The sequence below is a fragment of the Cnephaeus nilssonii genome, assembly GCF_951640355.1.
Source record: "Cnephaeus nilssonii genome assembly, chromosome: 8".
Classification (NCBI taxonomy): Eukaryota; Metazoa; Chordata; class Mammalia; order Chiroptera; family Vespertilionidae; genus Cnephaeus; species Cnephaeus nilssonii.
This window is the reverse complement of record NC_137079.1, coordinates 2,984,118-3,007,778: the sequence shown is the minus strand read 5'-3', so window position 1 is coordinate 3,007,778 and position 23,661 is coordinate 2,984,118. Positions and strand designations below refer to the sequence as shown.

General features: G+C 45.9%; 1 protein-coding gene across 1 annotated transcript; it reads right to left on the bottom strand.

Moving 5' to 3' along the window:
- Nucleotides 1-1,238: 1,238 nt before the first annotated feature.
- On the bottom strand, nucleotides 1,239-1,580 carry LOC307104459 (putative G antigen family E member 3; the record flags this gene model as incomplete). The annotated part of the gene is made up of 1 exon (XM_079779357.1): nucleotides 1,239-1,580. One exon carries the CDS (start codon nucleotides 1,578-1,580, stop codon nucleotides 1,239-1,241), a length of 342 nt encoding a protein of 113 aa, XP_079635483.1.
- Between the last annotated feature and the right edge of the window lie 22,081 nt (nucleotides 1,581-23,661).

Sequence of the window (23,661 nt, the reverse complement as noted above, 5' to 3'; positions counted from 1 at the left end):
TGAAGGGTGTCACAGATAAGGGTGGGGGTTCCCTTGGGGTGTGGGGCGGCCTGAGCGAGGGGCCTGTGGTGGTTTGCAGGCCGGCCATGCCTCCTGGCAACCCAAGGGGAGGCCCTGGTATCTGGAATTTATTTTCCTTCTACAATTGAAACTTTGTAGCCTGGGGTGGCAGCCATTTCTGGGGCGGCAGCCATTTCTGTGGCAGTTAATTCACCTTCTACAATTGAAACTTTGTAGCCTTAAGCGGGTGAGCCCAGCCAGGGTGTGCGGAAAGCTTTGCTTCCCCTGTTGCCGCCGGCAACCCTGGCCTGCTCTCTCAAGCTCCATTCTGCCGCCATTTGTTTTAATTTGTTTACCTTCTATAATTGAAACTTTGTAGCTTGAGTGGAGACTTAGGCCTGCAACGGCTATGGAAAGCTTGGCTTCCTCTGTTACCTGGGAAACCTTGCTCTCTGTGGCTGTAGCCATCTTGGATTGGGGTTAATTTGCATACTTGCCCTGATTGGCTGGTGGGCATGGCTTGGCTGGTGGACGTGGCTTATGTAGCGGAGTGATGGTTAATTTGCATATTACCATTTTATTAGAGAGGATAGCTCCTTAAATACTCAGCATGTTCATCTTTGTTAGCCATACCCATTGCTAGCACCTCTCTGAAGCTCCAGTTTTGAAAAATTCTCAATCATTATTCATTTGAATGTCTGTTCTGTTTTTGTCTTCCAAAGCTTCAAGGGGACCTGTGTTTGAGCTGGGAAATCCACCTCTCGTGTCTTCATCACTTTCCTGTCCGTGTTTTAACCGCCTTGTCCCTCTGTCTGAACTCTGGATGCAAAACTCAGTACTGGATTTCAGTTTAGGAATTCTTTCCTTCAAGTAGCTTCCAAGAGGCAGACCTGGCTCCTGCCCAGACTCCCAGGGCACCGGGCGGGTTTCCGCCGGAGCCACCTCCCCTCTGCTCGGACCTGTTTCAGCCTGGAAACGCAGCAGGCTGTGGGTTCAGTCCCAGCTCATCGTTTGGAACCCTCAAACGTGCTTATCCAAATATCGAGTGAGGCTAACCACTTTACCATCCAAATTCCCAAAACCATGGTTACCCACCCTCCTGATGTGGACTTACTGGTATTTGGGGAACATGTTTGGTCCCCCCCCCCTTGGATAATGCTGCAAAACTTTATTGAGAGAACTTTAACAGTGTAGTATCCAACATAAGAATAATCTGTGTGTCTTCAGATCATCTTCCTTTAAACGGGTGGTTTCCCTTCTGCTTCTGGCATTTCAATGGGCTCTGGATTTGCATAAGCCTGCCCGATGACTTCAGGGTTATCTCCACATTCGCCCCTAGTCATTGGTTTCACCAGTTCTTGGTTATCAGCTTCCAGGTCAGTCCCTTGAACCTCAGGTGCTCCTGCATCTGCTTTCTCTTCATCAGGTGTAACCTCCTGACTCTCAGTGGGTGACCCCTCTTGTTTAGGTTTTTCATCACTGGGCTGCTGGTCAACCACGGGTCCCACTGGCTGGTCAGATTCTTTATCTTCTACTAGTATTGTATTCCATTCAGCTCTTGATGTTAAATGCTGACTCATATTTCACACAGTTGAATGTCAACCAGCGAGAAAGAATCAAAATGGAAGGAACACGGCTGCCTGTTGGGCAGTTCTCCTCAGCGAACTCGGATAGCAAAGCTCATGCGCAGCAACCAACTTGGGTGAAAGGCACATGCGCGGAAGTGGCCTTGTCTGGAAATGAACAGTCTGAACTGTGTTCGGGGAACATGTTGGCGTGTTCACATGGAATTGACATGTGAATTCGGAGGGCTCTCCTCCTCAAACCGCATCAAGGACCCTCCGACCCTTTGGTGACAAGCCCCACCTACGTTCCGTGTGTCTGTGACGGCTCTCTGCACCAGGAGGAAGGCCTGGCCTCTGACAGCGCGTCCACTTTCGCAGATGGAGCTTCAGACTGATGTGCCCTTTTATGTTCTCTCACTCACCTAGCCCCTTAATGTCCCTTTCCAGTTCAATTTATTTCCCACGTAGTAACAACATGGTGTGATCACTCGGAAAACTACTGAGGCCAGGTTGTGCTGGCTTGAAAAAGATGATGTATTTTTCAGGATTTTTTGCAGCCTGAAAACACGTATTATGAAATGATATGAGCTTATAATGAAATCAATTTAATTAAAAATAGAGTAATACTCAAAACTCAACACTTACTAATTGTTTCTTAGGATTTAAATGTTGTCTATGCTGTTGGGGTTATTTATGTTTCTTATGTCTACTTACATCTGTGTCTGTGTGGTGGAAATACTACTATAATAGCATGTATTTCTTCCCAACATGTCATTAAGTGGTATCACATTGGTGGCTTGAAATTGTCCACAGTGGGTATATTTACACCCTAGAAATCAGCAGATGCTACAAATCGGGGCATGATTCATGGTTTTGTTAACTGTGTAGACTACATTGTCTAATACAGTAGCTACTAGCAAAATGTGGCTGTTTACCTTTTGATCCACTAAAGTTGAATAGAGTTAAAGTCCAGCTCCTCAGCCACAATAGCTGCATTCCCGTAGGCCCATGTGGGTCAGTGGCTACCGCATTAAGCAGAGCCAGGGAGAACATTCTCATTCTCCTCCTCACAGGAGGTTCTGTTGGGAGTGCCGGCTTATTTCAGGAGTCAAGGCTGTTCCTGTACAGCAAGCATGTCAAACTCAAAGGCTAACATGGGCCAAATAAACAAGGTTTAAGTTCACGTGGGTTACAAAAATAATGAAAGCTTCAATTTTCATAGAAACGTAGGTTTATTTTGATAGAGACATGCTAAATACAAAGGGCTGAAATAAACAAGTAATCATTAACAAAATAATAGAACATTTTAATAAAACTTAATATTTTTTCTTAAACATTAACTTACCAGACACTGAACAACTGTACAAATTAGTAAGCATAACGCAAGTAATCCTATTTTTCTTGTTCTCTAAAAGTGAAATATTTCCTGTTGAGCACACCAAACAAGTCAGTCCAAGACTAAGGACGTGGCCATCGGCTGCTAAAATATTCGCTGCTAGTATTAGTGGAGAGAAATGGTGCGCCTGCACGTAAGGCACGTAAGGGAAATGAATGTAACACAATTATAGTAATCAGGCATTAGCAAACATTGTAGTTCGCTATTAATAATCACATATAATAAAGAGGTAATATGCAAATTAACCCTCATAAGATGGCTGCCTACAACCAGGTCAGCAGGGAGGTTAGTGATGGATGACCAAATGACTGAACAAGCAGGATGCGTGGGGTGACCAGGCTGGCAGGGGAGGCAGTAAGAGGCGACCAGGCCAGTGGGGGGGGGGGGGGGGGTAGTTGGGGATGACCAGACTGGCAGGGGGGGCAGTTGGTGGCAACCAGGCTGGCAAGGGGGGCAGTTGGGGTCCCAGATTGTTGAGGGTGCAGGCTGGGCTGAGGGGAACCCTCCCCCCATGCACAAATTTTGTGCACCAGGCCTAGTTATGTATAACAGGATATTGTAAAAACTTAAGTTACAAAATTGTTATTAAAATGTTTCTTACACACTGTTACATTGGCTGGCCCGCAAAAATATTTGTTGTGGGCCACATGTGGCCCGTGGGCCATGAGTTTGACATACTTGCTGTACAGTCTCTGTCTCAGCCACTCAGTCCTGCTGCTGTAGCTTGAAAGCAGTCAGACAACACATAAATACACGGGGGAGGCTCTGTCCCACCACATTTTATTTACAAAAGCAAGAGGCGAGCTGGATTTCACTTACAGGCCAAAAATACACTAAGTGGCCAGATTATTATGATCTCTGAACACATAATAATCTGGCCACTCAGTATATATATATTAGAGGCCCAGTGCATGAATTCATGCATGGGTGGGGTCCAGTCAGCCTGGCCAGGGGGAGGGGACATGGGCAGTTGGCCAGACTGCCTGTTGGTTGAACTCCTGGTTGAGGGGACAATTTGCATATTAGCCTTTTATTATATAGAATATACACTGAGTGACCAGATTATTATGCATTCAGAGATCATAATAATCTGGCCACTCAGTGTATATTAAATAAAATACAGAAGCTGAAAATATATTATTATTTAAGAGGAACTTGGTAAAATTAAGGGTATGAGCCAATATTGGGTATAAACTTAAAGTGATGGAGAAAACAGTAATAATGCAATTCAACTGTGAAGTGGGATGTGTCTATAGCTGTTACCCTGTAAGCTGCATGGAGGAATGATGCTTCCAACATTGAATAACTAGTACCCATGGCTACAAAGAAGTTGCTACAGTTAATGATGAACAAGCCTTCATTGTTTTGCTTTTGACTTACCCATTAACACAAATGAAATTATCAAGGTTGATCATTTCATTCATGTTAATGAAATTAAAGTCGGAACTATATCCATTTGTCAGTTGAAACTGTAACATTATCAATTCCAACTAGCTATGAATACAAGTATTTGGTAAAAATGAATGAAAGAATTCTGTGACAATTAGCTCCATAGACTCCTATCTAATAAAAGAATAATATGCAAATTGACCATCACTCCAACACACAAGATGGCTGCCGCCATGTGGTCAAAGATGGCTGCCCCCATGTGAACACAAGATGGCCACCACAAGATGGCCTGCAGGGGAGGGCAGTTGGAGGCGATCAGGCCTGCAGGGGAGGGCAGTTGGGGGCAATCAGGCCTGCAGGGGAGGGCAGTTAGGTGTGACTGGGCCTGCAGGGGAGGGCAGTTAGGGGTGACTGGGCCTGCAGGGTAGGACAGTTGAGGGGGACCCAGGCCTGCAGGGGAGGGCAATTGGGGGGGAACCAGGCCTTCAGGGGAGGGCAGTTGGGGGAGACCAGGCCTGCAGGAGAGGGCAGTTGGGGGGTGACCAGGCAGGCAGGGGAGGGAAGTTAGGGGTGACCAGGCTGGCAAGGGAGGGCAGTTAGGGGTGACTGAGACAGCAGGAGAGGGCAGTTGGGGGTGACCAGGTTGGTAAGGGAGGGAAGTTAGGGGTGACCAGGCCTGCAGGGGAGGGCAGTTGGGAGGGACCAGGCCTGCAGCGGAGGATAGTTAGGGGTGACCAGGCCTGCAGGGGAGGACAGTTAGGGGCGACCAGGTTGGCAGGGAAGGGCAATTAAGGGTGACCAGGATGGCAGGGGAGGGCAGTTAGGGGCAATAGGGCCGGCAGGGGAGCAGTTAGGCGTTGATCAGGCTGGCAGGGGAGTGGTTAGGGGGTGATCAGGCTGGCAGTCAGAAGCAGTTAGGGGCAATCAGGAAGGCAGGAAGGCGAGCAGTTGGGAGCCAGCAGTCCTGGATTGTGAGAGGGATGCCCGACTGCCCGTTTAGGCCCCATCCAGGTGGGCAGTCAGACATCCATCAAGGAATCCCAGATTGGAGAGGGTGCAGGCTGGGCTGAGGGACACATATGCCCCCCTCCCCATGCACAAAATTTGTGCACCGGGCCTCTAGTCTATATATATATATATAAAAGCCTAAGCAACCCCCTGCCCATTCGACTGTCCAACTGGTAGCTATGATGTGCAGTGACCACCAGGGGGCAGACACTCAATGCAGGAGCTGCCGAGCTGCAGTGACTTGGCAGCTGCAGTTCTTGGGTGATGCACCCAGAACCAGAGAGAAGGGAGCCCAATTTCAGGGTGTGTCACCCAGAAACCGCCCTCTCACAATCCAGGACCCCTTGGGGGATGTTAGAGAGTTGGTTTCAGCCTGATCCCCGCAGGCCAGGCTGAGGGACCCCACCGTGCATCAGGCCTCTAGTATAAAATAAAGAATAATACACCCTTTATATCAGAACATTTATAATAAAATAAATTTATAATATATATATCTACACTCACTTTGTGTGTGTGTGTGTGTGTGTGTGTGTGTGTGTGTGTGTGTGTGTTTTCCAAAGAGCTGGTTGTTATACACTTATTAACACACCACTAGAAAGTACTTAAATGTGTCTAAAAAGGTGACCCAAGAATGCATTATTTATTTCAGTGTTTCTAAAACTGTCCATCTTGTGTGTTCATCTATGTGTCTTCCTGTTTATGTCTCTAGCTTGGCCTTGATGCGGTGCCGCTCACCTCCAGCTGTGGGCCACACACAGCAGAGATGCCCAGCTGCTGTGCTGGGATTCCTCCACCTCTGATCTTATCAGAATCGCATTCCCTGCATGTTAATGTTATCCCCGTAATTATCGCCCCCCCTTAGCCAATAGCCAGTTAAGCCCAGTGAGTATTCAAACACCCCAAGTGTATAATTGGTCCAAAATTATGTGAATACATTTCTTCAAAAAAAGAAAGGAAGATGCTTTTTGAACATAGTTTGCCCTGAACATTGGGAGTTAATAGAAACCTGGGCAGAATTACTCTTGCTTACATGGACAGCCACCTGAGCCTATGCCCTTAATTTTACTATGTTCCTCTTCAATGATACATTTTCAGCTTATTATATCCCAAATAGAGGCATATTTTGGTATAAGATACAGGTAGCTTTTATCTGAGATAGATATTATACCACCATATATCTAAAACTCGCCAATATGGACATTCAAATTGTGTGGGGGCGTTGTAATCTATACTAATAAAAGGGTAATATGCTAATTAGACCGCGAGACCTTCTGGACAAAGCCATGGTGGCGGGGCTGAGGCAGAGGCAGTTAGGGGCGATCAGGCCAGGAGGGGAGGGCAGTTGGGAGTGATCAGGCCAGTGTGTGTGTGGGCAGTTGGGGGCGAGCAGGCTGGCAGGCAGAGTGGTTAGGGGCGATCAGGCAGGCAGGCAGGTGAGCGGTTAGGAGCCAGCAGTCCCGGATTGCGAGAGGGTGCAGGCCGGGCTGAGGGACACCCCCTTTTCCCATGCATGAATATTGTGCACCGGGTCACTAGTATATATATAACTGTCTATGTATTTCAATACAGTTTATCAAAGCCACCCAAAAGCATCGAAGAAGTATATGTAATAGACTGACACAATACAGCAGACTGAGCCCGGGCAGAACAAAACAGAGTGAGACTCTGGTTCTGGAAAAGTGGCCTTCGGCTGTTTTGCTGTGGAAACAACACAGCACGCTGTTGTCACGCACGAGAGTCCCACATGAAGCAATTTGTTGAAAATATTTCAGAAGACTTGGGCCCCCGAGGCAAAGCTTTTTGGTTCTAAGGATGATTGCCAACACTTACTTTGAACCCATAATTCTAGTATTTTAGTGGCACCAGGTTGAAAGGCACTTGATAATTTCTTCCTGTTTTGAAAATGCTTACGATAATACACAAATAATAAGTAAAAACTTGGCATTCCTCAAGTCGTGTTCAGTGCATAACCAAGTTCCCTTTGGCTATGTTTTTGAGAGCAGTTGAAAAATTAAACCTCAGAGGATTTCTTCTGTGTTATTTGTATTTCCAAACATACCTATCCTGGAAAAAAAAAAAAAAGGAAGAAAGAAAAGTTCTAAATATATATTTTATGAAATATAAAACCAATATATGTTACATTGGATTTTTCTGAATGGCAAATTGACAAATTGATGGATTTTATGGCCTAGAAATTTTTAAAAGAGCACAGTAGGTTAAATGAACTATGGCCTAATTTTTTTGCATATTGTTTTTCCACACTACCATATCCTTGTGCCACCTGACCACACCATTATGCTATGTTTTGTTTTGTTTTTTTTGTAAGGACGGAAGAGAAATAAGAAACCAATTGATCCAATATTTCTTCTGGAGAAGGTAATATCGAATTTATTTTTTCTCTCAAAAGGAGTGCATAGTTAAAATAAGCCAGCGAATAAGCAAGTCAATCAGTAAATGTCTAATATGTACCACAAAAATAAGTGGCTTTATTAAGTGAATGTTAAAAAGTGTAACTTTGCATTGGATAAATTGATACGTAAGGAGATAATTATATTTAGCTTTTCAAAACTTTGCCTTGAATTTTCGGTTGAAACTTGCAGAGTGATCATGGGACAAGATCCTTAGGGACTCATTGATTTCCACCGACATTTCACGGTGCTATTTGGGGAGCTCCTTTGGCCACAGAGCACACTCGTCGAGGTGACAGCTCTGTGGGCCTTAAATTTTATTGCTCCGATGGATTCCAAAAGTACATCAGCTGCAGGTTCCCGGAGGGAACAGAGATAGACACAGGGAGTAGGAGGACTGAAATATATCCAAGGCTTAGCTTAAAATAGCGTCTGTTACCTAACTGCTATCAAGGCATCAGAGGAGGATATTAGCCTATTTATTCACCACCGCTCTTTTAAGATCTTTACTGTCAAATTTACAGTGGCTCAGAGCTGAGAGGTGTTGGTGGGGGAACAGGTGGAGTGTATTATAATGAAATATAATCAGAAAAGCATTAATCTCTTCATGTTAAGAACTCCTGGTGATTTTTTTGCTTGGCTAAGGTATGGAGTTTATTTATTTTTTCCTTTTTATTGGATGTATTGGGATGACACCGGTTAACAAAAACTATACAGGTTTCAGGTGCACAGTTCCACAACACGTGGTCCCTGAACTGACTGTGTGTTCAGCACCCCAGGTTAATCTCCTTCCATCACCACGTGTCCGCCTTACACCTTCCTCCCCCACCCCCTGCTGCACCCCAGCAATCAACACGCTATTGTGGGTGTCCATGAGTTTTTCTCTTTTTCTGATCAACCCCTAAGGTTTCTGGCATTCCTGAGAGAGTGTACCCATTGCATTAACAGGACAATTTCACTTTTTCTAGTGACACTTTGAGTTGCCACCAGATGACACTGTCACATCCTCAGTAAATGCCACGGTTGATGTCTCTTCTGTTGGTTCTGAAGGAAACACAGTCCCATCAGGGCAGGCTGGGCCGCGCCCCCCTTCACCTGAGCTTGTCTGCTTGCTCATGAAGGTCCGCTCACACCAACCATCAGCCCCATGTGGTGCTTGTCCAACCCCGAGAGGGTGCAGTGACTTCAGTACCTGTGATCCCGCCTGGCTATTTGCAGCCAAACCACTGAGACCCACGCATCGGTCTCCCCTCTTCCAGGTCGCCTTGCTTTGTGCACCTTTACAGAGCAGTGGGTTGTCTCTGCATCCCTGCAAAGCTGCCTGTTGTGGAACGAATGCGAGTAAAGACCACTGGAGTCCAGACCAAATTAAAATTTAGGGAGCCTTTATTGCCGGCCGGCAACTGTTCTCTCTCCACGCAGAGAGGTCAGAGAGCAGCCCCGACCCTTTGTACAAGATCACTTTTAAGCACATTAATCACATCCTGTTTTTGCAGAGTAAGCAACCCAAGACAAAGCAATTTTTCCCAAATAATGTCAGGGCCATGCTATTGACGACCACATTATTTACAGGGTTATCCTGTTCTGTAGAAAGCTGACAGTGTTCTATCTAGCAAGGCTATTTTGTGAGGTGCAAGGGGAAGGGGCCATGAGACCATATCTCAAGGCCTGGCCTGGTGTCAGCACTGACAACTCTATCTGGGGCATAGTCCACGGCCTCTCCGGAGTGCTCAAAAATTCCCACTCTAACACTGCCTAGCTGCGGTTGGCCTCCATCGCTTGCCATGCGCTATGGTCACTGGCTGGAGACACAGGCGTGGCCCTGATGGGAAAGACTCTCTCTTTCTCTGATGGCAGCAGTGGGAGGTGCCTAAGGAGCCCCAACAGTTCCTTTGACATTTCCACCCCTTCACACTCATCACCCAGCACTGCGGGGAGACCAGGCTTCCTGAGGGGCTGGTGTGACAGAGGGGCTGCAGCGTAGGAGGAAGCACGTGAAGACTACACTGTGGAGGCTAATTGTGCCTCTTCTCGCCATCTGGGGAAAACCACCCAGGAATGAAGTTACAGCGTCTACAGGGTTAGGGTTTTCCTTGTTCGGTTCGCTGAAGTTCCTAACCTTCATTCCCCTTTCTCAGAACTGGCTACTATAAAAAAAAAAATCTTTATTGTTGAGATTATTACAGATGTCCCTCTTTTTGCCCCCACTACTCCCTCCCCCTGGTTCCCGCCCTGTCCCAGGCCTTTGCCACCCTATTGTCTATGTCCATAGGTAATGCATACATGCATATAAAATCTTTGTTTAATCTCTTCCACCCCCACCTCCCTTCCCTCTAAAAATCGTCAGTCTGTTTCATTTCCATGCCTCTGATTCTATGTGATTCACCAGTTTATTCTGTTCATTAGATTTCTTATTCGTTTTGATTTTTAGATTCAATTGTTGATAAATATGTATTTGTTGCCATTTTGTTGTTCATATTTTTTATCTTCTTCTTCCTCTTCACATTTCATATAATACTGGTTTGGTGGTGATGAATACCCTTCACGTTTCATATAATACTGGTTTGGTGGTGATGAACTCCTTTAGCTTTTTCTTGTCTGTGAAGCTCTTTATCTGACCTTCAATTCTAAATGATAGCTTTGCTGGGTAGAGTAATCTTGGTTGTAGGTCCTTGCTTTTCGTCACTTTGAATATTTCTAGCCACTCCCTTCTGGCCTGCATAGTTTCTGTTGAGAAATCAGCTGACAGTCGTATGGGTGCTCCCTTGTAGGTAACTAACTGCTTTTCTCTTGCTGCTTTGAAGATTCTCTCTTTGTCTTTAGCCCTTGGCATTTTAATTATGATGTGTCTTGGTGTGGTCCTCTTTGGGTTCCTCTTTATTGGGATGCTCTACACTTCCTGGGTTTGTAAGTCTATTTCACCAGGTAGGGGAAGTTTTCTGTCATAATTCCTTCAAATAGGTTTTTAATATCTTGCTTTCTCTCTTCTTTTGGCACTCCCATAATGCAAATGTTGGTACACTTGAAGTTATCCCAGACACTCCTTACACTATCTTCATATTTTTTTTTTATTACTTTTTCTTTTTGCTCTTTTGGTTGGGTGTTTTTTTGCTTCCTCATATTTCAAATTGTTGATTTGATTCTCAGAATCCTCTAGTCTACTGTTGAATCTCTGTATATTATTCTTTATTTTAGCCAGTGTATGATTAATTTCTGACTGGTCCTTTTTCAATTTTTGGAGGTTTCTAGAAGATTTTTGAGTAACCTTAATACTATGGTTTTGAACTCTATATCCAGTAGTTTACTTTCTTCCATTTCTTTCATTTGTGACATGTTTCTTTGTCTCTGCATTTTGGCTGCTTCCCTGTGTTTGTTTCTATGTATTGGGTAGAGCTGCTATGTCTCCTTGAATTGGTAGAGTGATCTTGTGTAGTAGGTGTCCTATAGGGCCCAGTGGCTCAGCCTCCCCAGTCACCTGAGCTGGGAGCTCTAGGTGTACCCCTTTGTGGGCTGTGAGAACAGTCTTGTTGTGTCACTGGGAGGAATTGACTTCCAGGCCAATTGGCTGTGAGGACCAGCTGCGACTACAGTGAGAGAGCTGCTGTGCAGGAGACACCTTTATGGAGTAGGACTTGCTTCAGTGAGGCTTTTGTGCTCATTGAATCTACCCCTTGAGTGTGTCACTTGTGGATGCGAAGAGTTGTAATCTGGTATGGTCTGACACTGGCCACTGGTTACACTGGCTCTTGGGTCTCCAGGGAGATGCAAAGTCAGCCACTTGCCTGGGACCACCCAGCAGGAGCTCCAGAGAGATCTGCAGATTCCTCCTCTTTGTATCAAGTTTGGAAGTGCCCAGACGAGGCCCAGCTGTGAAGCAAGGCAGGCAGGTACTGGTGCTGTTGCTGGGTCTTGGGCCTTTTATTGTTAGGTTTGGGGCTCCCTGACCCAGCTGCAGCTTGTTTGAGAGATTTTAGCCTGAGTAAGGACAAGCCATTCATATACAAAAGCTGCTGCAAACTGCTTGGGTGGGGTTGTAAATTGGATGAGGTGGGGTCTTAGGGATCACCAGGGCGGAGCAAACAGAAATGGCTTCCAGTCAGCCCTTACTGGGGCATTCCCAGCACGGGAACAATTATCCCTGTGAGCACCTCCGTCTGGGAGAAAACCAACCTCAAGTTCATGCCCCGATGCCAGGCATTTCAGCTCCTCCTCGGATGTCTGTGTCCCCCCAAAGCCTCGCCCTGGCACTGGAGCTCAGAGGAAGTGGGGCCTTCTAAGTTCATTTCATGGTGCCGGCCTTTTAAGAGGAACAGCTGGGTCTCCAGCAGCCTGTGTGTCACTCAGCCCCAATCCACACTGGTTTTTACAGCCCGTAGTTCTTACTGCCCATAGGGACTTCTTTTCCCAGCTCTGGGAGCCTGGGCTGGGGGTCTCGTGTGGGACTGTGGCCCCTTGCTCCTCTGGGTGACCTCTGCAGAGACAATCTCCCTCCCAATTAAAAAAGCGGCCCACGTGGATGCTGGACCCACCCGTTCTGCGCCTCCGCACCTCCTACCAGTCTCAGTGTGCTTTCTTCTTTACTTCTCTAGTTGTAGGACTTCCATTCAGCCATATTTCCAGTGGTTCTGGATGATGGTTGTTCTGGGTTTTTTTTGTTGTAATTTTGATGTGGTTGTGGGATGCAGCAAGTACAGGCGTTTACCTATGTCGCCATCTTTAAATCTCAGAACTGGCTACTTTATAAGATTACCTCCTCCTTCTAAATTCTGCCATTAGACACTCCACCCACAATTCAGGGAATCCACTCCTATCCACAGAGGTTATTTTATCTCAGGATCTTTCCTGCTCTTGCTAGTGCATTCTCTAAGTTAGCCATAGCCCTTCAGGGCAGAGGGGAGCAGAGAGGGTGGGGGGAGCGGCAGAGGATGTGGTTGGTATAGACCTGTGGGGGTCCGAGTCCTCCATCATCATCATCATCATCATCATCATCATCATCATCATCATCATGCTGTGGGCAGAAGCAAGCCAGCTCAGTGCCCTTCCCGTACATCCCGTGCTCTAGGTTGCAGGTGTGCGGATTCTTTGTATTGTCAGGGCGCCTCTGAGAAGTTAAACGGACTCGCAACATGACATCTGTGGGAGCACACTCCCTCGGAGACAAACAGCAATGAGCAGAGCCAGCAGGATATAAACAGAGGTTGCAAACTGGTCAGAACCAACATACATGTCACGTTTGACTTACACCCTTGTTTAAAAGTGAGCCAGCATGTAAAAATCAGGGCTTTCCCCATAAAACTTCATGGTCCTAGCTTTTCTCCCCAGTCAGAGGCACTGGTAGTTTGGGGCCCTTATCCCAGGGGACAGCCGTCAGCTGGAGTGAGGAGTCATTGGCCCCCGAGGGGGCAGGCTGTCCCCTCAGAAGTCACTCCTCCTTCTTCCCCCCACTGCCTGGACTTGTTTCCAGAACTGGCTGGCCACTGTAGGCATGGAGTTTTGCAAACGCTGGTCTCCAGTCCTAAGGAGAAAAGAGTATTTTCCAAACCTCCGATCAGGTGTAAGGCCGCTCCTCACAGCCATCGTGGAGTTGGCACTTTACCTTGTGTTTTCCCAAGAGCACCCCTGGTTCGCTTCCTTCACCTTCCCTCGCCCACTCCTGCCTGCTGGACTCGCAGTTTTCATGAGATGCTTCGGCATAACCGGTTGTCACCTCGGTGTTGCTGCCAGGCAAAGACTTCAGCCCTCCTTAGGAGCCACCATCCCTGTAGTCACCAGCTTTGACCCTCTTCCCTGCCACTCAGCACCTGACTGTGACCCGTCTGTCTGCAGTAGGCAAACGTGAGCCCGCTGCTTAGCCATGTGTTTCAGAAGGCGCTGCCCTTGGCAGTGTGACTGTCCTGTGACGCTAGAGCAGGCGTGAAGGGACGTTGGTCTTCAGGGTACACGGCCACAGGTTATGTGATCTGGAACAAATTAACCAGCCTTCGTAATGATCAGTCTTCTCACCCACAAAGGAGTGTGTGCGAGTTCTACTGATTCTTGGACTCAGAAATCAGCCAGCTTGTGCAGACTGGCCCCTGCATGAAGATCATCTTAGGAAGCACAGCCTGGGGTTCAAGCCCACAGCCTTCGGCTCATAGTAATGCACCGTGTCAGTGAGGAGGCATTCCTGAAACTATGCGATTTTATGTAATGTGAGTGTTGCACTCCTGGGAGGTAAATTCAAGGAAGAGATAGATGCCAGTAAAACTAAGGATAAATATTGTAAATATCGAGTTCAGGCTCATCTCACATTTATAGGAAAAAGGGTTATAAAACTCCGTTGGCCGCATGGAATTTGGAGTGAACGGCAATAATCGCTCTGGGCTTCCGGGGGATGGTGTAAGTTATAGCCGGCAGGAAGGACGTTGTTCTGCAGAGTGGGCAGCAGAAACGTCTATTCTCTCCTCCGTTTAATGGCAAAGCAGGGGCAGAACCAGGAGGACTTTGTGTAGCTGCTTTAAGAAGGGGTTTCTAGAAGATGTTGCAGTGATGGGCTTTGACGTGATGGGTTAATGGATTGGCATTGTCGCCATGTGAAAAATCCCAGCCACGACCAGGGTGACCATCCCTTAGTCGCCAGCTGACCTTTTGCATTACACCAAATTAAATCAATAAACAAACAAATAAGTAACCGTGGACAGCTAGAATGTCCTGTGTCGATGGTTCCTAACACCATCCCAAGGAACTTGGATATGGATGCATCCAGTTTCTCCCAGAAACAATTGGCAGAGACTTTAAAGTGGGAGAAAGTGGCTTTGGGAATAATATGGTTATAATATATAGTAGGAAACACTGCAGAGTAACCTCTTGCTTATTTTGAAGATGTCAATGAAAATGACTTCTTTTGAATTTATACTGACTTCATGCTGCCAGAAACCAAATCCATTCTCCTTTCCCCGAGCCTCTTAGGCTGCTGCCTCTGTGTGGTATGGGCCGGAGCTTGCTTGTGACATCATAACCTCGGGAAGACTGATTTCCTGGGTTTCAGAATGTCCTCATCTGGTGGAAATAGAAAATCAACCCTCACACGAGGCGGTAAGTGTTCGGATAGAAACCGCCTGTGGCATTTCGGAGATGGACGAGCACTTGGGGATTACATCCTGGGTCTTTGGAATGTGACCTTCCCCATGCACTTGTGCCTGGGCTGGAGTCAGCGGTCCCAGCAGAGGCCCTGCCCTCCTCCTCCCACCAGGCATGCGCTCAGTCCCGGCTAACAAGCCCCTTTATTTCCTGCCAATCAGGGATTTCTTTTTATCTTTCATGTGATTCGAGATGGCTCCTTCTCAACCCTGATTAAAGTCGTCCTCATTTATCGACCTGTTTTTTAAAAATAATTTTATTAATTTTTTACAGAGAGGAAGGGAGAGGGATAGAGAGCTAGAAACATCGATGAGAGAGAAACATCGATCAGCTGCCTCCTACACACACTGGGGATGTGCCCGCAACCAAGGCACCATGCCCTTGACTGGAATCGAACCTGGGACCCTTCAGTCTGTAGGCCGGTGCTCTATCCACTGAGCCAAACCGGCTAGGGCTGATTTTTCTTTTAAAGCTTCTGTCTCACAATCTCTGAACATCCATCTCAAGTCCTGTTTGGATCCCCTGACCCGCTTTCAGCCTTCACTGTGGCAGGAAGGATCTGAGAACTTACCTCAACTAACAGGCTAGCCTGCCACAGTTCAGATACATGTGTGTGCTTCATCTGCCACAGTTCAGATACATGTGTGTGGTGCTTCATCTTCCGTGTCAACCCGACTGGCGAGGGAGGTCTGGGAGCTGGTACGTTAGCTCTGGGAGTTGTTCAGGGGAGAGCTCAGCCTTCGACTCAGTAGACAGAGTAAAGAAGGTCCTTCGTGAGAGTCCTTTGAGGGCTCTGATCTAACAAAAAGGTAGAGAAAGGCCGTCCGCTCCCTCTTCTTGGTGGTGACATCCATCTTCTGCTGCCTCGGATACTGGGGATCCTGGTTTTCGGGGCTTGGCAATCTGATGGGATAGACACCATTGGCTTCCCTGGGTTTAGGCCTTCAGATTTGGACTGAATTACACCACGGTCTTTCCTGGGCCCAACATGCAGACGGCAGATCATGGGATTGCTCTGCCTCCATAACTGTGTGAGGTAATTCCTCATAACAAATTTCTTTCTATATATCTTTGTCTATCCTACTGGTTCTGTTCCTCTGGATAACCCTAATGCAGCGTGTGTGTGTGTGTGTGTGTGTGTGTGTGCGCGCGCACACACACACACAGACACACGAAACCTCTGCATTAGAGAACAAACCTTTCATGGACTCAGAGAATATCTGTCCCCAGACTCCAATGCCCCTCGAGGAGACATGGCAAGAGTCAGATGTTTCTATGTCAGAGGGGGTTCACATCATATGAGAGAAACTCTGAAATTATGAAACCAAGAGATTACGTTAGAACTGCTGGGATATCTTCTCATCCTCCCATATGGGTAGAGTGGGTAGAGGTAAAGACGAGAGAGAGAGAGAGAGAGAGAGAGAGAGAGAGAGAGAGAGAGAGAGAGAAACATAGACATAGGCACTGAAGTAGATGTACATGTAGACATAGAGGAAGACAGAGGTAGAGGTAGACATAGAGGTAGACAGAGGTAGAGGTAGACATAGAGGTAGACAAAGAGGTAGATAAAGAGGTAGACAAAGAGGTAAGCACAGAGATAGACATAGAGGTAGACATAGACATAGAGATAGACTTTATCTTTTACTGTGGAGTGTAAACAAATCCTCCCTCGGGGGACGATGGGAAGGTCTTACCCTGAAATATAGGCATTTGACTCTAAGGGAAGCAAGAAGGTTGTCCTTACACTTTACTGTGCAAAACATTTGTTCACAAGCCAAGCCAGGTCTACTTGTAGCCAACCTGCCAAGAAGCATGTTAAAAACTCAGCTTCCTGGCCCTTAGCTCTGTGTTGTGCAGACGTCTAAAAATCAAAAAGCCCTTGCTAAACACAGATGTGTGGAGTCGCTGCAGTAGGGTGACCACCTCTGCTCAGTGCCCAGGACCATCCTAGTTCCAGTACTGAATGTGCCATGTCCAGTATTCTGAGAATTCCCTTGGTCCCAGGCAAACCAGGAAGGTTAGCCACCCTACCAGTAGAATAGACTTTATCACTCAGATTTAGCCATAATAACCCAAACAATGCAGTGTTTGCAAAGCCCTAGCATTTCAACTAAGCTTTTGAAAAACAAGAAAGAGATCTAAGTCCCCATTCCACTACAATGGTATTTTTGTAAAGAATCAAGACCAGTTTGCTTTGAGGATGGACAGTCCATTCCTGCGGTTACACTGCCCTCTGGTGGGTTTGATTGCAACTACAGTCGCTGGAGAGCAGATAGTCCGAGTGAATTGGATTTTTCTCTTCAGGTTTTTTATTTCCTTCTCTGTCAGGAATGAAATGTGCATCATCTCTAGTTCCCCCTTTGATCTTCAGTCTATGGAGGCAGCTCTGTGGTTCTGCTGCAAATGGACTTTGTCACCCGTGGGCTGTGTAACCACAGAGTGGGAAAAAGGGGGTCACTGGTGCCATTGGTACCCACGTTCCCTTAGTTATTAGTGGGGAGCCTCTGCTTTACTGTGAAATCGATGACAAGGTTGTTCATTTATAATCGAGTTGCTGAGTACTGGTCTTCACATACGGTGCGCCCTCGGCCTTCACGTACATTCTCCCCGAGGTCCACGTGTGTTTCTCCTTTGCTTCCTCCAGATCTCTGATTAAATGTTACCTTACTGTAGAGTCCTTCCTGACTAGTCATTCCTAACTAGTCCTCCCTAACTAGTCCTTCCTGGCTAATCCTCCATGTATTATATAAATAGTAATTCTCTCCCTGACACTTTCATTGTCTTTAGCCTGCTCTAGTCCTCTTTAGTAAGGCCACCTCTCTCTCTCTCTCTCTCTCTCTCTCTCTCTCTCTCTCTGTATCTATCATCTATCTACCTATCTATTCATCACCATTCCCACTAGAAAAAGGCAGGGGCTTTGCTATATTGTTTACTATTATATCTACAGCATCTAGGATGTGGTGCCTAGTAAGTACCAGTAGGTGCACAATATACATTTATTGAATGAATGAATGAATGAATGGTCACTTTTTAATTAGCATAATACCAGCTCTCTAAAAGACAGCCAGGGGCCAAACGCACTGCATGAGTCCTCGTGAAGGAAGGCTTTAGTGAAACAAAACCGCACTGCAGGTTGCCCTTCCACAAGCAATCAATCTGGTTACCTGATTTCACGAAGGGAAACAGGCAGCACGTGTCACTCCCAGGCCCGGCAAACCAGGCGCCTGCTGGTGTGAAGATGGTAGAGGGGGCCCTGGCAGGTGTGGCTCAGTTGGTTGGGGCACTGTCTCATACACCGAAAGGTTGCAGGTCAATTCCAGGTCAGGGCACACGACTGGGTTGCGAGTTCAGCCCCTAGTTGGGGTGAGTACCAGAGACAACCGATTGATGTTTCTCTCACATCAATGTCCCCCCCCCCCCCCCCCCTCTCTCTCTCTCTCTCTCTCTCTCTCTCTCTCATCAGTAAAACATATCCTCAGGTGAGAGAGGGATAAAAAGCTGGGTTAGAGCAGCACTCCAGAGCAGCCCCAGCTGCCTGTAATCTCAGTTGGGCGAAGCACCAGAGATCAGGGCTGGAAAAGCTGCATTGCGCGTCAGGGTGGTTGGCTGAACCAAACTAGCAGGCCAGAAGGATGGAAGGGGAGTGGCAGAGTTTCAGAAAGTGCTCAGCAGGAGGCCAGGCTCTGAGTTGGGAGTTGGCGTGCACAGATTGGAGAAGCATTTCTACGTAAATGAGGGCAGTCATGTCTCGCTTCGTTTTTCTCACCTTGAAGTCAGGGTAAGTGAGATAATCTGTAAAAGCCACATGGTAATTACTTGGTAAGGGTTAGCCATGTCGGTGGTGCACACAGACACACACCGAGCACGACGGGGGTAAGTCATGACATTGAACTTGCCATGCGAATCGGTCCTGTGGGCCCCTCGCTGCGCCTTCTCTGTGAAACCTCCCTTCCAGCCGTTAGCCTGGTCATTCCCTTTCCCTCTGGCATCTGTGTATCCCACCAACGTACGTTCACTGGCTTACAGTTGGCCAAAGACCAGCGTGGCCAAGATCAGTCATCCACAGCTTGGGGCCACTGAAAGATTCTTAGGTTCTTCTTCCATTTATTAGGTAGAGGAGCAGAGATGCTTTGAAATATAGGGACTTCCTAATTTTACTATCACTGAACTTCTTTAGCGGTAGGAGGAAATCCATGTATACTTTCTCTTTTTATTCTCATTCTCTTTATTAAAAATCCAAAATGCTAGTAATAAAATTAACTAGATTTTTTTTCCACCTTGTAATTCATAGGAATCTTTATTGCCTTCTGTAGTCCTCATCACCAATTGTGTTGATTCATTTGTATCGTACCTCACAAAGAAAACTGCTCTTCATTCCTCCATCATTTCATAGCTTCTTTATTCTGTGCTAGTCACAGTAGCATGAAATTTATCTAGAGCTAAGACTTTAGCCGAGAATAAGAAAATAAGTTTATAAATTCACTGTGTTATGTAAAATAATAAGCCCTAAAGCTGGCATTTTATTTTGAATCAGAAGAGGAAAGACCAGCATGCAGAGCATACTAATTCTGTGTTGTCAGCCACTCTAACAGCTGTTTGAATGATCAAACTCTAGGTCACTGGACGCACTCAGAAATGGGGGCAGCTGGAAGAATCAGAGACTTGGACATCATAAGGTAGGAAAGATCCCAAGAACAAAACCTACTACAGAGAACAAGGAACAATCATGGTTAGCCCTCAATCTTTTACTAAATCAAACAGTGCCTCTTGGAGATACTTTAAGCAATAATTGTTAAAACTTATTTTGATGGACCAATTGCCGATTACCCGGACTATTAGCTTAAACAGATCATTTCCATTTTCAAACCAGATGGGTAAACGAGGAAGTAGAGATATTTTTTATTATTTTTATTAAATTTATTGGGGTGCTGCTGGCTAATAAGATTACATAGGTTTCACGTGTACCTTTCTATGAGACATCATCTGTATATTGCATCACCACCCACCACCTAGTCTCCTTCCATCACATATGCTCCACATACTACGCTTCAGTTACTCACATACCGATGTGTACCTGTTACTACGTTTCCTCTGTACGTTTACCTCAGTCAGTTGAAAAGTCCCTTAAGAGCAATGATGAGGCCCTTCCATTTTTTCGTTCTGTTACCAGGTCTCTAAATGAAACTTTGTTCATAAAACAGGGATTTTGTAGCTGCTGCTGTTATTTTTCCTTTTAAGTCAACTTGCACCATAATTTTAGTGCAAGTTGACTTAAAAGGAAAAATAACAGCAGCAGCTACAAAATCCCTGTTTTATTTTGTGAAAACAAGGGGCAGACACCTCTGTGCTCTGAAATGTCTCAGGGTGTGTTTCCAAAATGCAAAGACATTCGCTCACTAACCAAAGCAGAGCAGTCACAATCAAACAACTAACATTGATATGAGCTACAGACATGATTTACAGTTTTCCAGTTGCGCCAATAACATCCTTTCCAGCAAGGGAAAGTCCCGGGTCACGGCCTGCTCCTGGTGGTTAGCCGTTTGGTCTGCCCTAGGCTGGAACACCTCGGTTTTCCTGTCTCCCTCACCTTGGCCGTGGTGAAGCAGGTACTAGTAGCCGGTTGTGTTGGAGAATACCCTGACACATGCTTTTCTGGGAGAGGAGATTCATGGTGTGCATTTTGCCAGGAATGTCGCAGACGTAGGCGTGTGCCCTGAGCCCCAGGCATCGGTTGGTCCTGTTGCTGGTAGTAGTTACTTTGACCCCTGCATTAGGGTGGTGTCTGCCCGTGCCCTGTGTGAAGTTATATTCTTCCGTTGCAATGAATAAGCGCGTTACGGGAGCCACTAGTGTCAGCATCTGCTGATAGCTCTTCTGGCACTAATGATTACTGCGATGGCTGCCAAATGTGATAATCCACGTGATTAATAGGACTGCTCCAATCAGAAATTAAATATATTCTATAATTGCATTTATCGTTTTTATAGTTTAATTATTTCCTTAATGGATTTTTATGTTCTTATTTTCCCCCCCATGATTAGATTTATCTAAGAGATCCATAAAAATTCCCTAGGTCATTTGGTAAAAAGCTACTGATTTTATCGTTCATTTCCTTCTTATAATAAGTAATTGCGTTAGCCATATTATTTTAATAATTTAAAAAGTAATGACACTGACTATTTAAAGAGTGCAACTTTTTATATATATATATATTTAAAGGGATGTCCTTATGACTTTGTATGACCTTAACCCCGGGTCAGGAGTGAACACGTGGGTCAGTTTTTTGACAACACCCTGATGTTAGCAGCACAGAGCAAGGAGCTATGGAAAGATCTTCATCACAAATGACATTCACTTTCATTTCTTCCTTTTTCTTAACTATATGGCACCATGTGGTTAATATTACATGATACAGCCAGGAGTTCTATACAATTTCTATATTATGATTCTTTTTAAAAAAAAACTTTATCATTGAAAGTATTACAGAGATCCTCTTTTTCCCCCATTAACCTCTTCCAGCTCGCTCCCATCCTCCGCCCTCCCCAGACCCTCCCCACCCTATTGTCTGTGTCCATGGGTTATGCATGTATGTTCATTGGTTGAGCTCGTCTTCCCAACCACCCTCCCCTGCCTTCCCTCTGAGGTCCAACAGTCTGTTCATGCTCTATATTCTTAAAGAAAATGCCATTTTAGTAACAACACTGGGCAAAAATGTTTTTTAAATTATGTATTATTGAATACTCTCTGCAATGGCATTTAAAAACTTTATCCGCCTGAATACACATACTCTACTTGTGTTACAAAGATTTTTCTCTCTCTACAGACATGATGGAGATAGGAAGGGTGGGTCTCATGCTTACCACTCCACAGACGTTACCCTCAATCAGGCACTCCTTATCTCTGGGTAGTAACATGCCATAGCTGCTCAATTTTAGTGACCCAAGTAAGAGTAATGGAGAAGGGCTTCATCTTTTAAGAATGAAATAAACCGGTGACAGCACAAAGAAAATGTAAACATTGTTTTGTGATAAAGTGGGGGAGCTCTGGGGTGGCCGTCACTACTGGGGTGCTGATATTCAGGTACAACTTCCATTTGGTTGCTAGCACCGCCATCACATTTGCCCCCATGAAAGCCTGATTGACTTCCAACCTGTGCTCTTGGACGTGTCCTTTATATTTGCTCACTGGGACAATGCTTTAAATTGTTGGTACCTTAACGTGCTTACTCCACGGTTTGTGATCATTCAGATGGAACTTATTTTTATTGTTGTTTCTTCTTGCTTTGCCTGGATGAATGTTGAGGAAGTAAGTTAATTGAAAGGATGTTAGCATTTATTTTTCTCCAAAATGAGACTGGATGACATTGCAAGGAAGTAATAAAATCTGTAGCCAAAAAGACAAAGGTAACATAATTCTGTGAGGGTAGAAATCATGTATACTGATCTGTCTTCCTTTGTAACTTCATAGTAACCTTATAGTTACCTCTGCCCATCGCCCTCACCCATCACCCACATCTGCTCCATCCCCCATCCCCTTTCTCAGCTCCCATGCTCAACCTGCTTCCTTACAGCTTACCTGGGCCTAGTTTTATGTCCAGGGATGGGTGTCTGTAGGATGTTATTTTCACAGATTAGGTATATCTGTAGAGGGTTTTAATCCTGGAAAGTATATAACCAGATTTGCAGTTTTAGGATCATAAATTTGGTGGCAGAATGGAGGATAAAAAGGTGGAGGAGCAGGGACACCATCAAGAAATTGTTGTATGTTGTAAATCAGGTGGTTCCCAACAACCCACTTCTTTTTTTCCTTGAATTTACTGGGTGACTTTGGTTAATAAAATTATATAGGTTTCAGGTGTACAATTCTACAACAAATAATCTGTATATTGTCTTGTGTGTTCACCAGCCCAAGTCAAGTCTCCATCCATCACCCTGTACCACCCTTTTACCCTCCTCCACCTCCCCCATTCCCCTTCCCTCTGGCAATCACCCTACTGTTGTCTGTGTCCCTAAGTCTTTCTTCCTCCCCCCACCCCTTTTTTTTCCTTCTGCTTTGAAACACTGTTGTCACCTTCAGGCTGTCATGTCCTACTCTGGTCCAGGTGTGCCCCTTCAGAATAGAAACCTCTAGACCTCTGGTGGTCTCAGAGCAACTAATTTCTCCCACGGTTCAGCTTTCACCTCTGTGATTGGATCTTGTCCTCAGGGCTCTGCAGGGAAGGCCACTGACTGGCCTCACACAGGCCTGTGCGTCGCTTCAGGGTCAGGGCCTTCTTCTGTTCTTGGATGGCTCCTCCGCACCTGCCTCCACACACAGGGCGGCTGTATGACTGTGAATTACTAGTAATGCCTGCTAAACTCAGGCTCGCTGCGAGGACTGCATATGGCATGTTTATGCAAAGAACCCAGCACATAGGAAGCATTGCAATTAAATTCATGATTATTCTTCATAGTGGATCTGTTGCTTTCTTCCTCACAAGACTTGAGCATTCTCATGTGAATGTAACTTCTTCCCCCCCCCCCCCGCCATTTCCTAGACTAAATATATGAAATGGAATCAAAATAACTTTAAACCACGTGTATGTCTGTCAGCACAAAAGACAGCATCACGACTCAAATGTCGCAGTACAAACACTAGACCAGGCATCCCGAGAGAAGTACTGGCTGGTGCTCATCTTCATGAGCGAGATCTGTGAGGTGCGGCCGAAGTGATGGGGCTTAGGCCTCGCTGTGAAGCTGGCTCCTCAGCCACACACACAGCCATCCTCCTCACCCTC